At 40.1% G+C, this 18,312-nt stretch overlaps 1 protein-coding gene across 5 annotated transcripts in view; it reads right to left on the minus strand.

Moving 5' to 3' along the window:
• Nucleotides 1-348: 348 nt before the first annotated feature.
• Nucleotides 349-18,312, minus strand: part of NCK1 (NCK adaptor protein 1) — a 55,452-nt gene continuing 37,488 nt past the window's right edge. For all 5 annotated transcript variants that reach the window (XM_029616222.1, XM_029616219.1, XM_029616220.1 and 2 more), the window contains 2 exons: nt 11,709-12,421; nt 349-923 (listed from right to left, as the gene is read on the minus strand). In XM_029616222.1, coding sequence (XP_029472082.1) covers nt 729-923; nt 11,709-12,421 — 908 coding nt within the window. In that variant the 3' untranslated portion in view covers nt 349-728. The remainder of the gene's footprint in view (nt 924-11,708; nt 12,422-18,312) is intronic.

The following is an 18,312-nucleotide window of genomic DNA, read 5'->3' on the forward strand; positions in this document are numbered from 1 at the left end:
GGACCATTGTGGACCAGCGACATGAGAGTGGCTTGCTGCTGTTGAGGCAGCTGCTCATTCATCTCCTGCCAGATGTCCTGCGGGTATTTGCTCATGCAGATCTGGTAGGCAGCAATGTGGGCAATAAGCATGGCACCTTGGAACACCTTCCTCCCAAGAGTGTCCATTGCTCCATGGTCCATCCCCGGGGGTACCGAGGAATGGGTCCAAGAGCGCTTGGCCCTCTTGAGGGCGGATTCAACCACAGATTGGTTAGGCCGCTGACACATCGAATCTGGAAGCCTTCTAGACTAGGTAAACCCTATGACAAACCAGGTGCACAGGAGTAAGCCCAGTGCCAACAAAGAATCTGTAATAAATGTCTCAATATGTTTATTTACAGTTTGCATTTCCTCTTCATATATAACCATTGTTTGTGCTGGAATTGGCAAAGATCGGGGGAGGGAATGGAAAACACAAACCAGATCAATACAGCAAAGATGAAAATGTTTACCACCTCGAGATGCGTTATGATATATGCTAAATTATAAAATGGGAGAAAAAAAAGCTGATAATGTAGTTGATTTTCATATACATACATATATATCTATATATAGTTACAAATGTTCTCTTGGAAAAGTACAAGGTTTAAACACACCCATTTCCTCCTTCGAGTATTTATTCTTAGTCTGCTTCATGCCCAGTTGGCTGGAAAAAGGCTGCTTGGCTTTTGCTCTCGAATGTCTGTATCATGAGAGGGATTTGATGAGATAGAGTTTCTCCGCTTGATCACTTGTGAATATGGGGGCTTTTTTGTAATGTTCTACCAACTCATCCATCGTGCTGAATTTGCGCTGCCCGATGCAGTAGACACCATCTTTCATCTGAACTTTGAAATGCTTGTTCTTGCCTTGGGCTTTCAGAGAAATGGAGAAATCATGTGGCTAGAAGAAGAAAAACAAAGACATAATGTAATATTTTTTCCATCTTGGTCGTCTCCATAGGGAACACCAGTTTCCCATCCCAAATGCATAAACCTTTTGCTCAGTTTCTTAAATTTAAGTAAAGCTGCCATTTTTTCACCTCTAAAGAGAAACTAAAAACACACTTATGAACTATATAGATACGGTCTGCTTCACTTTTTTTGAAGGGGTTAATAAACATGTAGATAAAGGCGACCCAGTACATGTAGTGTATTTGGATTTTCAGGAGGCGTTTGACAAAGTTCCTCATGAGAGGCTTCAGGGAAAAGTAAAAAATAAGAACATAAGAAATTGCCATGCTGGTCAGACCAAGGGTCCATCAAGCCCAGCATCCTGTTTCCAACAGATGCCAAACCAGGCCTCAAGAACCTGGCAATTACCCAAACACTAAGATCATCCCATGCTACTGATGCAATTAATAGCAGTGGCTATCCCCTAAGTAAATTTGATTAATAGCCGTTAATGGACTTCTCCTCCAAGAACTTATCCAAACCTTTTTTGAACCCAGCTACACTAACTGCCCTAACCACATCCTCTGGCAACAAATTCCAGAGCTTTATTGTGCGTTGAGTGTAAAATAATTTTTCGATTAGTCTTAAATGTGCTACTTGCTAACTTCATGGACTGCCCCCTAGTCCTATTATTCGAAAGTGTAAATAACCGATTCACATCTATTTGTTCAAGACCTCTCATGATCTTAAAGACCTCTATCATATCCCCCCTCAGCCATCTCTTCTCCAAGCTGAACAGCCCTAACCTCTTCAGCCTTTCCTCATAGGGGAGCTGTGCCCCCTAGTCTTTCTATTATCTGAAAGAGTAAATAACCGATTCACATCTACCCGTTCTAGACCACTCATGATTTTAAACACCTCTATCGTATCCCCCCTCAGCCGTCTCTTTTCCAAGTTGAAAAGTCCTAACCTCTTTAGTCTTTCCTCATAGGGGAGCTATTCCATTCCCCTTATCATTTTGGTTGCCCTTCTCTGTACCTTCTCCATCGCAACTATCTTTTTTCGAGATGCGGCAACCAGAATTGTACACAGTATTCCAGGTGCGGTCTCACCATGGAGTGATATAGAGGCATTATGACATTTTCCGTTGTATTAACCACTCCCTTCCTAATAATTCCTAACATTCTGTTTGCTTTTTTGACTGCTGCAGCACACTGAGCCGACGATTTTAAAGTATTATCCACTATGATGCCTAGATATTTTTCCTGGGTGGTAGCTTCTAATATGGAACCTAACATCGTGTAACTCAGCAAGGGTTATTTTTCCCTATATGCAACACCTTGCACTTGTCCACATTAAATTTTATCTACCATTTGGATGCCCAATCTTCCAGTCTTGCAAGGTCCTCCTGTAATGTATCACAACCCGCTTGTGATGTAACTAGACTGAATAATTTTGTATCATCTGCAAATTTGATATCCTCACTCATCGTATTCCTTTCCAGATCATTTATATATATATTGAAAAGCACCGGTCCAAGTACAGATCCCTGACACACTCCACTGTTTACCCTTTTCCACTGAGAAAATTGACCATTTAATCCTACTCTCTGTTTCCTGTCATTTAACCAGTTTGTTATCCACAAAAGGACATCGCCTCCTATCCCATTACTTTTTAGTTTTCTTAGAAGCCTCTCATAGGGACTTTGTCAAACGCCTTCTGAAAATCCAAATACACTACATCTACTGGTTCGCCTTTATCCACATGTTTATTAACCCCTTCAAAAAAATGAAGCAGATTTGTTAGGCAAGACTTCCCTTGGGTAAACCCATGTTGACTGTGTTCCATTAAACCAGGTCTTTCTATATGTGCTATGATTTTGATCTTGAGAATAGTTTCCACTATTTTTCCCGGCACTGAAATCAGGCTCACTGGTCTATAGTTACCCGGATCACCCCTGGAGCCTTTTTTAAATATTGGGGTTACATTGGCCACCCTCCTGTCTTCAGGTACAATGGATGATTTTACTGATAGGTTACAAATTTTAACCAATAGATCAGAAATTTCATTTTTGAGTTCCTTCATTACCCTAGGATGCATACCATCCGGTCCAGGTGATTTGTACTTTCATGGATTACAAACTAGCTAAAAGACAGGAAACAAAGAGTAGGATTAAATGGACAATTTTCTCAGTGGAAAGGAGTGGGCAGTGGAGTGCCTCAGAGATCTGTATTGGGACCTGTACTTTTCAATATATTTATAAATGATCTGGAAAGGAATAAGATGAGTAAGGTCATTAAATTTGCAGATGATACAAAATTATTCACTGTAGTTACATCACAAGCGGATTGTGATAAATTGCAGGAAGACCTTGTGAGACTAGAAAATTGGGCATCCAAATGGCAGATGAAATTTAGTGTGGATAAGTGCAAGGTGATGCATATAGGGAAAAATAACCCATGCTATAGTTACACAATGGTTCCATATTAGGAGCTTCCATCCAAGAAAGATCTAGGTGTCATAGTGGATAACACATTGAAATCATCGGTTCAGTGTCCTGTGGCAGTCAAAAAAGCAAACAGAATGTTGGGAAGTATTAGAAAGGGAATGGTGAATAAAACGGAAAATGTCATAATGCCTCTGTTTCGCTCCATGGTGAGACGCACCTTGAATCCCATGTACAATTCTGGTTGCCACATTCAAAAAAAAGATATAGTTGCGATAGAGAAGGTACAGAGAAGGGCAACTAAAATGATAAAGGAGATGGAACAGCTCCCCTATGAGGAAAGACTAAAGTGGTTAGGACTCTTGGAGAAGAGACAGCTGAGGGGGATATGATAGAGGTGTTTAAAATCATGAGAAGTCTAGAATGGGTAAATGTGAATCTGTTATTTACTCTTTCGAATAATAGAAGGACTAGGGGGCTCTCCATGAAGTTAGCTTGTGACACATTTAAAACTAATCGGAGAAAGTTCTTTTTCATTCAACACACAATTAAACTCTGGAATTTGTTGCCAGGGGATGTAGTTAGTGCAGTTAGTGTAGCTGGGTTTAAAAAAGGATTGGATAAGTTCTTGGAGGAGAAGTCCATTACCTGCTATTAATTAAGTTGACTTAGAAAATAGCCAGTGCTATTACTGGCAACAGTAACATGGGATAGACAGTTTTTGGGTGCTTGCCAGGTTCTTATGGCCTGGATTGGCCACTGTTGGAGACAGGATGCTGGGCTTGATGGACCCTTGGTCTGACCCAGCATGGCATGTTCTTATTTTCACTAATTCATTTTTCGGATTAAAAAAAAAAAAGTGTAGCCACATCTCTTCTTCATTATCAAATGGAAATGTCCACTGGATAGACAGCCAGATGGAGAAGGCTAAGGCTAAGGCAAATTTACTGGGCAGACTAGGGTGGCCACAAACTCCTCGCGAGAATGTGTCATCCCTTTACTAAAACCAGTACCAAATATTATCATGCTTAAAAGGCCGACTTTCCTCTGCCTCTCATCCTCTCTGAATGTCAGATCAATAGCAACTTTGACAAGCCCCTGGGACACAATACACATGCATTTCCAGATTCAGCAGCTGTTAGTTTCCTTCTCTTAAGCTTCCTAAATACAAAGTAAGGAAGCACCATGGGGGATGGCCAGCAAAGGGGGACAGGGAGCACATGCTCACCATATCCCCATTCTACTGGTCTGCTAATATACTGCACATTGTACTGTGCCCCAAGACATTTGAAAAAGGAGGGGAGAAAAAGTAACCTTGAAGTAGCTTGATAGAGAGGAATCAAAAATCAAAATATAGTTTAAAAAGATATAATTTTTTCAGCAATATTAAGGAGGAGATAGAAGAAAAAGGTTGCTTTTTTGCAGATGACACTAAGGCAGGGCTTCCCAAATATGCCTGTAGATTCCGTATATGCAAATTTATCTCATGCATATTAATTGTGTAAATCCTGAAACCCTGACTGGCTGTGGGGTCCCAGGATCTGTTACAGATCTTAGATCACTTTTCATTCTGTCTATTCCTCTTCAAGGGTATCCACTCTGTTGCAACCCCTGAAGGAACAGACAAAATGAAAAATGATCTAAGAAAGCTCAAGTAGTGGTCTAATATAGTTGGCAGTTAAGATTCAATGCCAAAAAGTACAATCATGTACTTGGGGTGAAAAATCAACAGGAACAGTATTCAGTAGGTGGTAAAGAAGAGGGATCTTGAAGTGATAAGTGTCGGATGATCTCAAGTTAGCGAAACAGTATAATAAGGTGGTGTCCAGAGCCAGGAGAATATTAGGATGCATAGCACATAACTAACAGAAGAAGAGGTAATAATGCCTCTTTACTGGTAGTTGGCGAAACCTCACCTAGAATACTGTGTTCAGTTCTGGAGGCCATATCTTAGAAAGGATAGAGAGAGGCTAGGAGCAACCAAATGGTGTGAGGTTTGTACCAAAGTCGTATGAGATGAAACTGAAGGACCTTAATATGTATACTCTAGAGGAGAGGCAAGACAACAGGGTTATGATACATACATTCAAATACATGAAAATTAATACAAAAGAAACAAAGCTTTTCCAATAGAAAGGAAACTGTAGAACTAGGGGTCACAATATGAAGCTCCAAGTGGGTAGACACAAAAACAATGTCTGGAAATAATTTTTTTTCATAGAGAGGGTAGGGTGGTGGCTGCCTGGATCGCCCTCCTGAAGGTGGAAGTGAAGACAAAAACAGTAACAACTTTTTTTTTTAAAAATCATGGGATGAATACAAAGGACCCTGTTGGTATGAGAATGGTAATGAAACCCTGGGGTAACCTGCACCGAGTGGCAGTTACAGCCATTTCAGCATTGATATAACTGAATTGTTCTTCCTAGGCATGAGGTAACCTGCACAGAATGGCAGTTTGAAACTTAAAAAGGTGCATGTTGAGAATAGGTGCAGGATGCCATGTAGGAATTTGGGAAGATCATTTTGGTCTTTATCTACGGTCATTTACTATGTTACTATGTCTCCTGCAGTAAATTAAGGATAGATTCTATGGCCCAATTTGCAAGATTCTGCAATAACTGTGTGGCATATTGCACATTGTTCTACATTACTTAAAAAGCCCAAATGTACTGGAATTCTTGCAAATGTGTTTTTATGCGCATTAGATATATTACAAAGAACCTCCCTCTTCAAAACCCCATCTTCTTCACTAACAATTTTGTCTAGTTGAATTCCTTTCCTGCATAGTTACTGATATTATGTATGTTTTATATTTGTATACTGTTTAGGTTTATTGATAAGCAGTATAAATACAATAAAAACAAAAATAAAATAACCCTTAAGGCTAGAATTTCCTTAAACGGGGGGGGGGGGGGGGGCCGAGAGAGGAGGACAAAAGGAGCCTACCCGGCACAAACGGTGAGCTCTGATTGCATCCAGCTGTTCAGCTGAGGGCTGGACCGTGTTGACATCAGCCTGGGACCGCGGGTTTAAAAACCTGCTGAGAAGCGGCACACCGCCAAAGGGACGCGCGCCAAAGGGGGGGCGCGTGCGGCTTAAACCAGCTTTGACCACCTTTGATATACATTTGATTTTTACCTTGGAATTTATGGGTCGCAAGAGGAAGGTAAAAATTGCTACCTTCTCTCCGGCCCCTTTAAGACTCGGTCCGATGGACGCACATATTAGTAGGCTCAACTCGCCACGAGAGGACTGTGTCAGAGACATGTTAGATGTCTCCTTGAGTCCTGACTGACATAGGACCAACTCCTCTACAGCCCCCAGGAGTTACAGAGACTGATAATTCCATTGAGAGTGTTGCAGCAAACGTAAGTGACCGAGAATTTATTTCTCGGTCAGTGAAACTTGCTGCTCCTCTATCCTTGACTTTAAATCAACAGGAAGGTGACAATGGAACCCTAACTGTAGACACAGGGATCATACGGGCAAATGCCGTAGATGCTTCCAGCGTTAGCCTGGGAGATCTGTGGAGGATGCTACTAAAGCACACCTAAATGCAGTCAAGGAAAGGGCACTTTCATTGGCCGGGCCAAAACTCTGGAATTCTCTCCCATCCAATATACAATTAGAGGTTAGCATATAGGCATTTAAGAAACAGGTAAAAACATGGCTGTTTGAGCAGGCTTTCATTAAGACAGATTAACACCTTAGCGACTCCCCCTAGGAATTCGTAGTTCTAGACAAAAATACCTAGTATTTTTTAATGTTTAGTTTTATATGATAGTACCATTATGTGTGATTTTATTAAATTTTTAATTGTATTTTATTATTTTGTAATTTATAGTCAAGTATGTTACAAGGAGTTATAAATCCATAGGCCCTTATGGGGTTATAATTTAATTATGTTTTAATTTTTTCACTCAAATTTTATTTTTGGGATAAAGTATTAATGGCTTGCCCAACTTTTATGTAAACCGACGTGAAGTGTATACGATATGTTCGGTATATAAAAATGCCTAAATAAATAAAACTTGACTCAATGTTACCCAGATGAATTCTTTTTCTGCTACGGTTAATGGAAAACGAGTGGCTATTAAGGATCAAGGGAAAAGATTAATTGATTTGGAATCCTCAGATAAAAATCTGTCTGTAAAAGTGCAGAATGTTCAGGATGTTGAAAGCATGCATAACAGGAGAGAGAGAGAGGCCATAATGTCATAGAGTAGGGGGTTAGGGGCCACTTTGACATTCAAAGTGAGACGTACGAACAGAACAGTGGTCTCTTGTGAAAATTTGATGGCCTTCGGAGTGAGGAGAGTGAGGAAACTCAAACATCAAGCTAGGTGGAGAGAACATTGCCCAAATCTCATCTTAGAGTGAGTTTCCTCACTCCAAAGGCTATCAAATCTTCACAAGAGACCACTGTTCTGTTCGTACTTCTCACTTTGAATGTCAAAGTGGCCCCTAACCCCCTATTCTAATACCTAACCCTACCATAGGGATACAAATACCTATCTAGGGAGATGACATTATGGCCAGTCAGTCAGTCTCTCTCGGCTGCTGCTCTGGGAGCTTCGATTCACCTAAAATAGGCCTTGCGGGAGACATCGCGAAAGGCGATAAATCCTTACCGCCCGGTCATGGCAGCTATCGCACAGCCTAACGCAAGCAAACCCAGCCCACTCCCCGCCCCTAGCTCCTCCTATTTTCCAAATTTGCATCGCACCATACAATATATAGTGCTATCGAATGCGTTAAACACATTTTCGCATGTGGTAAGGGCCTATCGCATGCATTAACAGGGCTTTTCGCATGCGATAAGCCCTTAACGCATGTGAAAATGCCTTAGCGCATTTTGATATATGACCCCCTCTGTTTGTCTCTTTCTTTAGAAAAAGAAATAATTCATTTTTGAAAAATTCTTTAAAAACAAGGATTTATCATTCTGTGGTCAAAAAATTTTTGTTTTCCCTGATGTTTCTAAGCCCACACAGGTACAGAGAAAACAGTTACTGGCCTTGAAAAGTAGAACTCTAGATTTGGGTGCTACTTTTTATTTAAAGTTCCCCTGCAGAAGTTTTATTAATTTTCAAGGCAAAAAGTTTATTTTTCAGAACCATCACACCTACAAATTTCTTAATGGATAAAAATGTACAGAGCTTGAGCCAGGCTATAGTAGCAGAAGTAGGGTCACCATAAAGAAATAACCTCTTCTCTTCTGTGAAATTTGCATGATTAAGATTTATTTTTATTGCTTAAACTGCTTCCCATTTATTGGATTTGTGACAATCTGTTTGTTTTTATGCTTTTCTAATAATTGTTTACTTCAGAATGTACAAAATTTTGACTTATGTTTTGAAAAAAAAAAAAAAAGTTTCATTTTGGTGAAATTGAAATTTAATAGAGAATTATAATAAAAAAAAAAAAAAGAATTTCCTTAAATGAAAAAAGTGATGAACTTCTGTCAGCAATTGAGATGTTTAAGGATGTACCAGAGGTCATGATATTGTCTGCCTTTTAAATATATACTCAGATTGTGTATGTTCTTATGTGAGCCGCTTCAGGCTTTGGCATTAGCAGCATATAAGAACATAAGAAATTGCCATGCTGGGTCAGACCAAGAGTCCATCAAGCCCAGCATCCTGTTTCCAACAGAGGCCAAACCAGGCCACAAGAACCTGGCAATTACCCAAACACTAAGAAGATCCCATGCTACTGATGCAATTAATAGCAGTGGCAATTACCTAAGTAAATTTGCTTAATAGCCGTTAATGGACTTCTCCTCCAAGAACTTATCCAAACCTTTTTTGAACCCAGCTACACTAACTGCACTAACCACATCCTCTGGCAACAAATTCCAGAGCTTTATTGTGTGTTGAGTGAAAAGAATTTTTCAATTAGTCTTAAATGTGCTACTTGCTAACTTCATGGAGTGCTCCCTAGTCCTTCTATTATTCGAAAGTGTAAATAACCGAGTCACATCTACTCATTCAAGACCTCTAATGATCTTAAAGACCTCTATCATATCCCCCCTCAGATGTCTCTTCTCCAAGCTGAACAGCCCTAACCTCTTCAGCCTTTCCTCATAAGGGAGCTGTTCCATCCCCTTTATCATTTTGGTTGTCCTTCTCTATACCTTCTCCATCACAACTATTGGTTTTACATTGTAGCTATGATTTTAGAGTATTTTATTTTGTTTATTGTAATTTAATTGGAGATGTATTTGAGGTACTGATAATTATTTTCTGTACTGTAAACAGACTTGATATCTTGTGAGGAAGGTCGGTATATAAAAAAATGTTTAAATAAATAAAATAAATCAATCTTTTTTGAGATGCGGCGACCAGAATTGTACACAGTATTCAAGGTGCGGTCTCACCATGGAGTGATATAGAGGCATTATGACATTTTCCGTTTTATTAACCATTCCCTTCCTAATAATTCCTAACATTCTGTTTGCTTTTTTGACTGCTGCAGCACACTGAGCTGACGATTTTAAAGTATTATCCACTATGATGCCTAGATCTTTTTCCTTGGTGGTAGCTCCTAATATGGAGCTAACATCGTGTAACTACAGCAAGGGTTATTTTTCACTATATGCAACACCTTGCACTTGGCAGATGAAATTTAATGTGGACATTTGGATGCCCAAATGGCAATAAATGCAAATAAATCTGAAATATGCTCACTTAAAAAAAAAAAACCCAAAACATTTTCTAACCTTTGGTATGTGGCACTGGATATATGTATCAGTTTCCTCTCTATTTCAGTCTTTCTCCCCTTTTTCTTTTGTACTCATACTTTTCCATGTTGCCAGAGGATGTGGTTAGTGCAGTTAGTGTAGCTGGGTTTAAAAAAGGTTTGGATAAGTTCTTGGAGGAGAAGTCCTTTATCTGCTATTAATCAAGTTTACTTAGGGAATAGCCACTGCTATTAATTGCATCAGTAACATGGGATCTACTTAGTGTTTGGGTACTTGCCAGGTACTTGTAGCCTGGACTGGCCACTGTTGGAAAGAGGATGCTGGGCTTGATGGACCCTTGGTCTGACCCAGTATGGCACTTCTTATGTTGTATCTTCTCTGTATTATCTCCTTTTCCTTCAGTCTTTTATCCCCTTCTCCATTTTTTCTTCCTTTCCTCACTTTTGCCGTCTCCCAAACCTCCCCCACAATCTCTTCCCTTACTCCTTCATTCAGTCATCCTTCTCCTTATCACCGTTCCTCCCTTTCCTCCTCAATCTCCCCCTCCTTCTGTATACACCTTTCCTCCATAGAAACATAGAAATGACGGCAGAAAAGGACCAAATGATCAGCCCAATCTGTCCAGCAAGTTTATGCCAGTATCTGCTGCACTGTGCAGATTATCCCCATGCTTATTGGTTTCCCAGACTGTAAACGTCAGGGCCATCGGATGCTGTTTGCTTTCACAGCAATGGTTAAGGGAAATCGGATTCAGAGAGTAATATTGGAGTTGCATCAAAAGTATCAAGTTTAGTGATTAAGGGTAGTAAGCGCCGTATCCGCTAATTACCCCATGTTATTTGTTCCCCAAACTGTAAAAGTCAAGGCCCTCGCTGGTTGCTGCCTGAATCCAATTCCTCTTTTCTCACTGCTGTTTCCAGTTTCTCTCACCTTCCCTCCCTATTGCAACTCCAGTCACCATGTAGCCCTTGCCTGCTCCTGCCACTTCCTCTGCTGCCCCAATGGTCCTGTTTACGTTGGGCTGTGCAATGCTAGCAGTGCTGTGATCTCAAGTTGCGAGGGCACAGGCTGCAAATGCCAGCAGTAACTAGGAAACAGCAACTTGTCTAGCAGAAGAAGCTCAATGGACTGGGATGTGGCAAAGAGCTGGCTCAGTATCAGCAGTGTTTGAAGGGAAATGTGTGGCATGCGAGAAAAATGCAGCGACTGTGGACTGATTTGGGGATGGGTGGGGTTAACAGCAGGGACAGGAGGTGCAAGACAATGACCAGTGCTGAGAACAGTAGCAGTGGGCAAGAACTGTGAATCCCAGTTTGCAATGATTTTATAGCAGCAGTCAATGCTCTGATATGCAATGTAGCTACACAACTGAAGCTAACTGGCAAACCTGAGACTGCTATGTTAATAAAAGGTAAGAGTTGAGGAAAATATAGGGTCAGAACTAACAAAACAGTACATTTAATAGAAAGAGTACAGTTTGAATTCAAGTGTTATTTTGGTAGTATTATTTGTTCCAACTAACCCATGTAGGATAAGGATGAACCAGTAATAGCCCCTAGGTCTGCACAGTAGTACACAGTCTTTGCAACCAATCTTAACACAGTCTTAAGATCCCTCACTTAAAAATATCAAAACTAAAAACTTACGGAGGACTCACTGTCACGAATGAGGAAGTCACCCTCATTCCCTCTCTCATTTAACGCCACCTCTGCCTGATGTCGCGTCACCTTCCCATAATACCAGGCATTGCCAGCAAACTTGCCAACGGTGGAGGGGCTAATGTGGTCACAGTGTGGTGGTGTCGGGTTTTCTGAGCCTGTGGCAGGCTGAAAGTTCTGCATGATGGTAACATAGTTCTTTGGCACAAGCCCCACCTGCCCATTATCCTTTCGGCATTTCCACCACTCGGGGTCATTCTCGGGTTTCTCGATCACGTCCATCACCTCCCCCTTCTCAAAGTTAAGCTCTTCCTCATTGGAAGAGCTGAAAGGGTACAGTGCCTGCACCATATGCAGTGAGCGACCACTGTTTAAGTTGTTTACAACAGCTGCCAGCTTCTCGGACAGGGAGCCCGCTGGCTCGCCTGAAGGACTGTCACTTTCTTCTGTTACATAGTTAGATGGGAACCATCCTACATGACCGTTGTAACTCCCCCGCCACCAACCATCATTGCATTTCTCCATGACAATGACTTTTGTCCCCTTCACCAAGGACAGTTCATCTTCCCTTTCAGCCATGTAAGTAAACTTGACAAAGGCGGGCATGTTCAGGTCATAAAGACGCTCCGTATCTGAGAAGTTGTCGTCAATAGGGCATGCAGAATCTGGGATGCTGGGTTTCCTTTTCACTTTTCCAATACCTGTTTGTTAAAAGAAAAGAATAGTCATTTCCATTAAAATACTTTTTTTTTTTTTTATTATTATTACAGTAGGTATTTGACAAGGACACAGACAGGACTTTTTATTCCTCACCTCTTACATACATTCTTAAATCTTCAACTGTAAATGTTAATTTCATTAACAAAATTATTCCATTATAAATACCAACAGCAAACTATGCTGCTTACTTAAAAAAAAAAAAATGCACCTTTAACTCTGAAGTGCAAGAAATGCCAAATACAACCCTAGTTTAAGAGGATGTTGGCTTGCTGTAATTATGCCATTAATATATCAGTTAAATAATGTTTTCAGTCACCCTTTGTAATATTTTCAAAAATACTGCTACTACAGCAACAAATATGCCTGAAAAAAATTAATAAAGTGGGACACTATTTGTAGTTACATTTTTCAATCATAACATACTAGGTCAAATGCAGGATTACAGAAAATACTTTTAAGGAAAGGAGTAATAAGGCTATAGGTTTTACACATGCTATCAAAGACTTCCTAAATTTTTTGCATTTACACCATACAGAACTCAATTTTAGGGAAGAAAAACATTCATTACAGTTTATCCACATTAATGTCTTTAGCCATACTGCAATAAATAGTGCATGTGCTGTGCCATATTTCAATGAGACAACGTAAACAGAAATCAATGTGGGATAAAATGGACCTATCTAGTTATTTATTTATTTTATTTTATTTAACTTTTTTATATACCAACATTCAAGACGGTGGTCCCATCATGCTGGTTCACAAGAAACAGGGGTGTAATTATACCATTTAAACAATAGTGCAGAAAAGCAGTTACAAATAACAAGGAAAACAATAACTTGGAATGAGAAGGGAAATGAAGATCAGATAGTTATATATAAGTATAAATAACATTGTAAGAGGTGGCTATTAACGCTGATGCTAGCGGAGCGTGTTGAAAGAAGGAAGTTAGATGGAATTGGAGTTAGGAAAGGCCTGCGTGAACAGCCACGTCTTGAGTCTTTTCTTGAATGTTGAGATGTTGGGTTCCATTCTAAGATCCGGGGGAATAGAGTTCCATAATGTTGGACCGGCTGTGGAGAATGCCCGATCTCTGAGCGTGATGTGTCTGGTAGTCTTGGCTGGAGGTACTTGAAGTGATCCTTTGTAAGCATCTCTTGTCGGTCTTGTGGAATGGTGTAATCGGAGGGGGATATGAAGATCGATTGGGGCTAATTGATGGATGTTTTTGAAAATGGTGAGAATGGCCTTGTAGATTATTCTGAAGTGGATGGGCAGCCAATGGAGGTCCATCAAGATAGGTGTTATGTGTTCTCTTCTCCTGGTGTTGGTGAGTATACGGGCGGAGGCGTTTTGGACCATTTGTAATGGTTTGGTGTGTGATGAAGGGAGACCAAGCATGATGGTGTTACAATAGTCCAGCTTTGCGAAAATGATTGATTGTAGGATTGTTCTGAAGTCATGTGTGTGGAAGAGGGGTCGTATTCTTTTCAGCACTTGGAGCTTATAAAAGCAGTCTCTGGTGGTTTTGTTGATGTTAGCTTTCAGGTTTAGGTGATTGTCAATTTGAACTCCTAGATCTCTCACTTGTGTGGTGTTTGGTACGGTAGGATGAGTGTATGAGATGGAGCTGTTTTCTGGTGTGATGAGTAGAAGTTCTGTTTTTGATGAATTTAGTATCAGGTTGAGACTTGTAAGAAGTTGTTTGATATTTTGGAGGCAGGATTCCCAGTGCAACAGTGTTTTTGCGAGCGACTCTTCGATGGGGATCAGGACCTGAATATCGTCAGCGTAGAGAAAATGTTTGAGATTGAGGTCAGTAAGAAGTTTACATAAGGGTAATAGATAAATGTTAAACAAGGTAGGAGACAGGGATGAGCCCTGAGGGACTCCTACTGATGCGGGGTGTATAGAGGATTCTTTATTATGAATCTTAACCTTATAACCTCTGTTGCTGAGGAAGGTTCTGAACCATGATAGGGCAGTGCCTGAGATACCTATGGCTGATAATTGGTTGACGAGAAGGGAGTGATTGACCGTGTCAAATGCAGATGAGAGGTCGAGTAGTATCAGAAGGAAGGCTTGTCCTTTGTCTAATCCTAGGATGATGTGGTCAGTCATAGAGATGAGGAGGGCTTCCATGCTTAAGGTTTTACGGAATCCGTATTGTGATGGAAATAGAAGGTTGTTGTCTTCAATGTGGTTTAAGAGTCGTGAGTTTACCAATTTTTCCATTATCTTGGCTATGAATGGGAGGTTAGCTATCGGTCTAAAATTGTTAGGATCGTTTGGGTTGAGATTTGGTTTTTTGAGAAGGGGTTTGAGTGAGGCAAGTTTGAGGTTGTCCGGGTAGAATCCTTGTGTGAGGGAGCAATTTATGATGTCTGCCAGGGTTTTGGAGATGGATTCTGGAATTGCTAGTAGTAGTTTGGCTGGGATGTGATCCGAGGGATGAGAAGATGGTTTCATTTTCCTTAGAATTCCTTGGATCTCGGCGGATGAGGTTGTGTCAAGTTCTTCTAACCGAGTGTAGTTGATTGAGGGTTGAGGAGTGGTTAGTGGAACAGTGGGGTTCGTGGGGAGCTGCGATAGGAGAGTATTGATTTTGTTGTTGAAGAATAGAGCTAATTCTTCTGCTTTTGATTGAGCTTGGTCATGTGTAATCTCTGGTTGGTTTACTTGTGTGAGGTTGGCTACATAGCTGAAGAGGGCTTTGGCATCGAAAACAAGGTCGTGTATCTTCGAGGCGTAGTAGTCCCTCTTGGATCTTAGGGTGCTTGATTTGTATTGATGCAGAGATGATTTGTAGATTGAAAGGGTGTTGGTTCCTGGGTTTTTGCGCCATTTAGCCTCATTTTGTCTTAGTTGGAGTTTGAGCTTTCTTAATTCTGCTGAGAACCATGGCTGTCTTTTGGAGGAATTCTGGTGTGGTTTTTTTGTGATAAGAGGGCATAGCTTGTTGGCTATAGTTTCGGTGATTGTGTTCCAAGATTGAAGTGCTGCGTTCGGATCAGTAAGGTCCAGTTGGTGGAGTACAGCAATAGCAGCAGGTTCTATTTAATTTACCCTCAGTTTCCTACCACTAAGAATCTACAGCACTTGTTTTAAGCCTTTTTCAATTTGATATTTTTGCCTCTAGCACTTTCAGTGTGAGACTATTCCCTGAAGTCATCATCTTTTCTGTGAAGAAATGCTTCTTTACATTATTAATAATCCTAACGCCCTCAGCTTCGTAACTCTTGATCTAAAACTTTTTTCATAGTGAACAATGTTAGTTTACATATGTTAATTATATCCTTGAGGCATGTGAGCATCTCTGTCATAGTGGCATTGCTCTGCAGGACATACATATTTAGTTCTGTAAGTTTCATCTTACAGAGATGATGATATAAACTGCATTGTTTTAGCAACCCTTCTTTGTTTATATCCCTTCTGGAGATGCAGCCTCCAGAACTGGACATATTATTCCAGGTGAGATTTCACCAGTCATTTGTATAGACGTATAATCACCGCCTCTTTCCTGCAGGTTATAACTCTTCCTACAACAGTAGCATGTCACTAGCTCTTACCCACTGTCCCATTTTCTGCAGCAACTCAATCATCAGCAAAAGTCTGACAATTCTATGGCCAAGTTTCTCAACTTATGTGACATATTTGATAAATGTGTACAGAACTGCATATTAAATGTTAATGTATATTCTACTTTATAAAAATAAAGTAGCATAACTCCTGTTCCACCCTGGACAAGGACAAAGACCAACATTTGGGTGCTGCAGGGTTGGCTAGCTTGCTGCAGCCCTTGGGGGTTGTTCAGTGGGGAGAAGCAATAGCTTAAATTACAGGTACCACTCTGTAAAAAAGAAGTTACTGTCCACACCGAACTGTGTTCCAAAAACTAAAATGATTTAATGATATACAAGATGCAGATGAATAACTTGGTAAACAGCATATTTTAGTCTAGTGCAATCCTAAACAAAATACAGTTTGTTTATCCCTTAACATAGTAACCTTCATATTTGTAAACCGTTATGATGGATTTGATGATGATGAATTCGAATGACAGTATATAAAACCCGATAAATAAACAAACAATACAACAGTTATACAATTAGAGAAATCTTGTGTCCTAGGGAATCTTTTCCTTCAAACTCTAGCATATTCTTCAGAGATTTTCCCCAAGGCTGGGACTTTTCCTATGTTGGTATCTGATAAATGTGTGTATATTTGCTTTCACTGTTTGAACTGGAAAATCCTCCAGATTAGTTCCTGTAAACAGCAAATTTGAAGCAGATTTATAAACTAGCAGACCTTCCTCCAAATCCAGTCTAAAATTCTACTTAGAATAGACAAGGTAATCTTCAGTGTACAAAAAAGGAAGTTAGAACTACCCATTTCAACTGAGGCAGGCTGTGAATACAATTAAAAAGCACATGGCTCCCCTTTGAAGACTAAATGCAGCAGCATTTAACTTTAAACAAGATGACCATGACAAAATGAGGAAATTAGTTATAAGATACAAAAAGAAGCAGTTGCAAAGCTTAAAAGTTTGCATGAGGCATGGATGCCATTTGAAAACACCATCTTGGAAGCCCTGTCAAGATATACTCCATGAAACTCAAGAGGTAGAAAAGACCAAATAACTACCAGCATTAAAGAGGCTATTAAAACTAAAATGACATTTCAAAAACTAGAAAGTTGATCCAAATGAAGAAAATAATACAGAGCATAAGCACTGACAAGTTAGATGTAAACCAGGGGTGGTCAACTCCGGTACTCAAGAGCCACAAACAGGTCTAGTTTTCAGGAAATTTAGTGAATATGCATAAAACAGATTTGCATACATTGCCTCTATTGTATGCAAACATAAATCATGTATATTCATTACAGACATCCTGAAAACCAATCTATGAGAGACTCTTGAGGACCAGAGTTGGTCATCCCTGATGTAAAACATTAATAAGGCAGGCCAAAAGAGTATTTGAAATGCTTGCCAGAAAGGCAAAAACTGAAAACAGAAACATTTTCAAATATATTCATAGCAAGAAGCCTGTGAGGTAGTTGGCTGGACCGCTAGATAAATGAAGGGCAAAAGAACATAAAAGTTTTGCCATGCTGGGTCAGACCAAACGTCCATCAAGTTCAGCATCCCATTTCCAACAGTGGCCAATCCAGGTCATAAGTACCTGCAGAATCCCAAAAGGTCAAGAGATTCCATGCTGCTTATCCCAGGGACAAGCAGTGGATTTCTGTAACTCCACCTTAATAATTGTTTACAGACTTTTCTTCCAGGAACTTGTCCAAACCTTTTTTTAAAAGCAGCTACACTAACAGCTTTCACCACATCCTCCAGCAACGAGTTCCAGAGTTTAATTCTTCTTAGGAGAAAATACTCTTTTTACTCCAATGTCATACATGTATCACCTAGTAACGTCATTACACAACCCCTTGTCTTTGACTTTATGAAAGTGTATACAACTGATTTGTATTTACCTGTTCCAATACACTCATTATTTTATAGACCTCTATCATATATCTTCTCAGTCACCTCTTCTCCAAGCTGAAGAGCCCTAACCTCTTTAGCCTTTCCTCATAGGGGAATCGTTCCATCCCCTTTAACATTTTGGTCACCCTTCACTGTACCCTTTCTAATTTTGCTATATCTATCTTTTTTGAGATGTGGTGACCAGAACTACACAAAGTATTCAAGGTGCGTTCAAACCATGCAGCAATACCGAGGAATACTGATATTCTCTGTTTTATTCTCCAATCCATTTTTAATAATTCCTATCATTCTATTTGCTTCCTTGGCTGCCACTGCACACTGGGCAGAGGATTTCAACATTATCCACAAATGATACCTAGATTTCTTTCCTGG

This window comes from Rhinatrema bivittatum, chromosome 9, assembly GCF_901001135.1.
Source record: "Rhinatrema bivittatum chromosome 9, aRhiBiv1.1, whole genome shotgun sequence".
NCBI classification, from domain to species: domain Eukaryota; kingdom Metazoa; phylum Chordata; class Amphibia; order Gymnophiona; family Rhinatrematidae; genus Rhinatrema; species Rhinatrema bivittatum.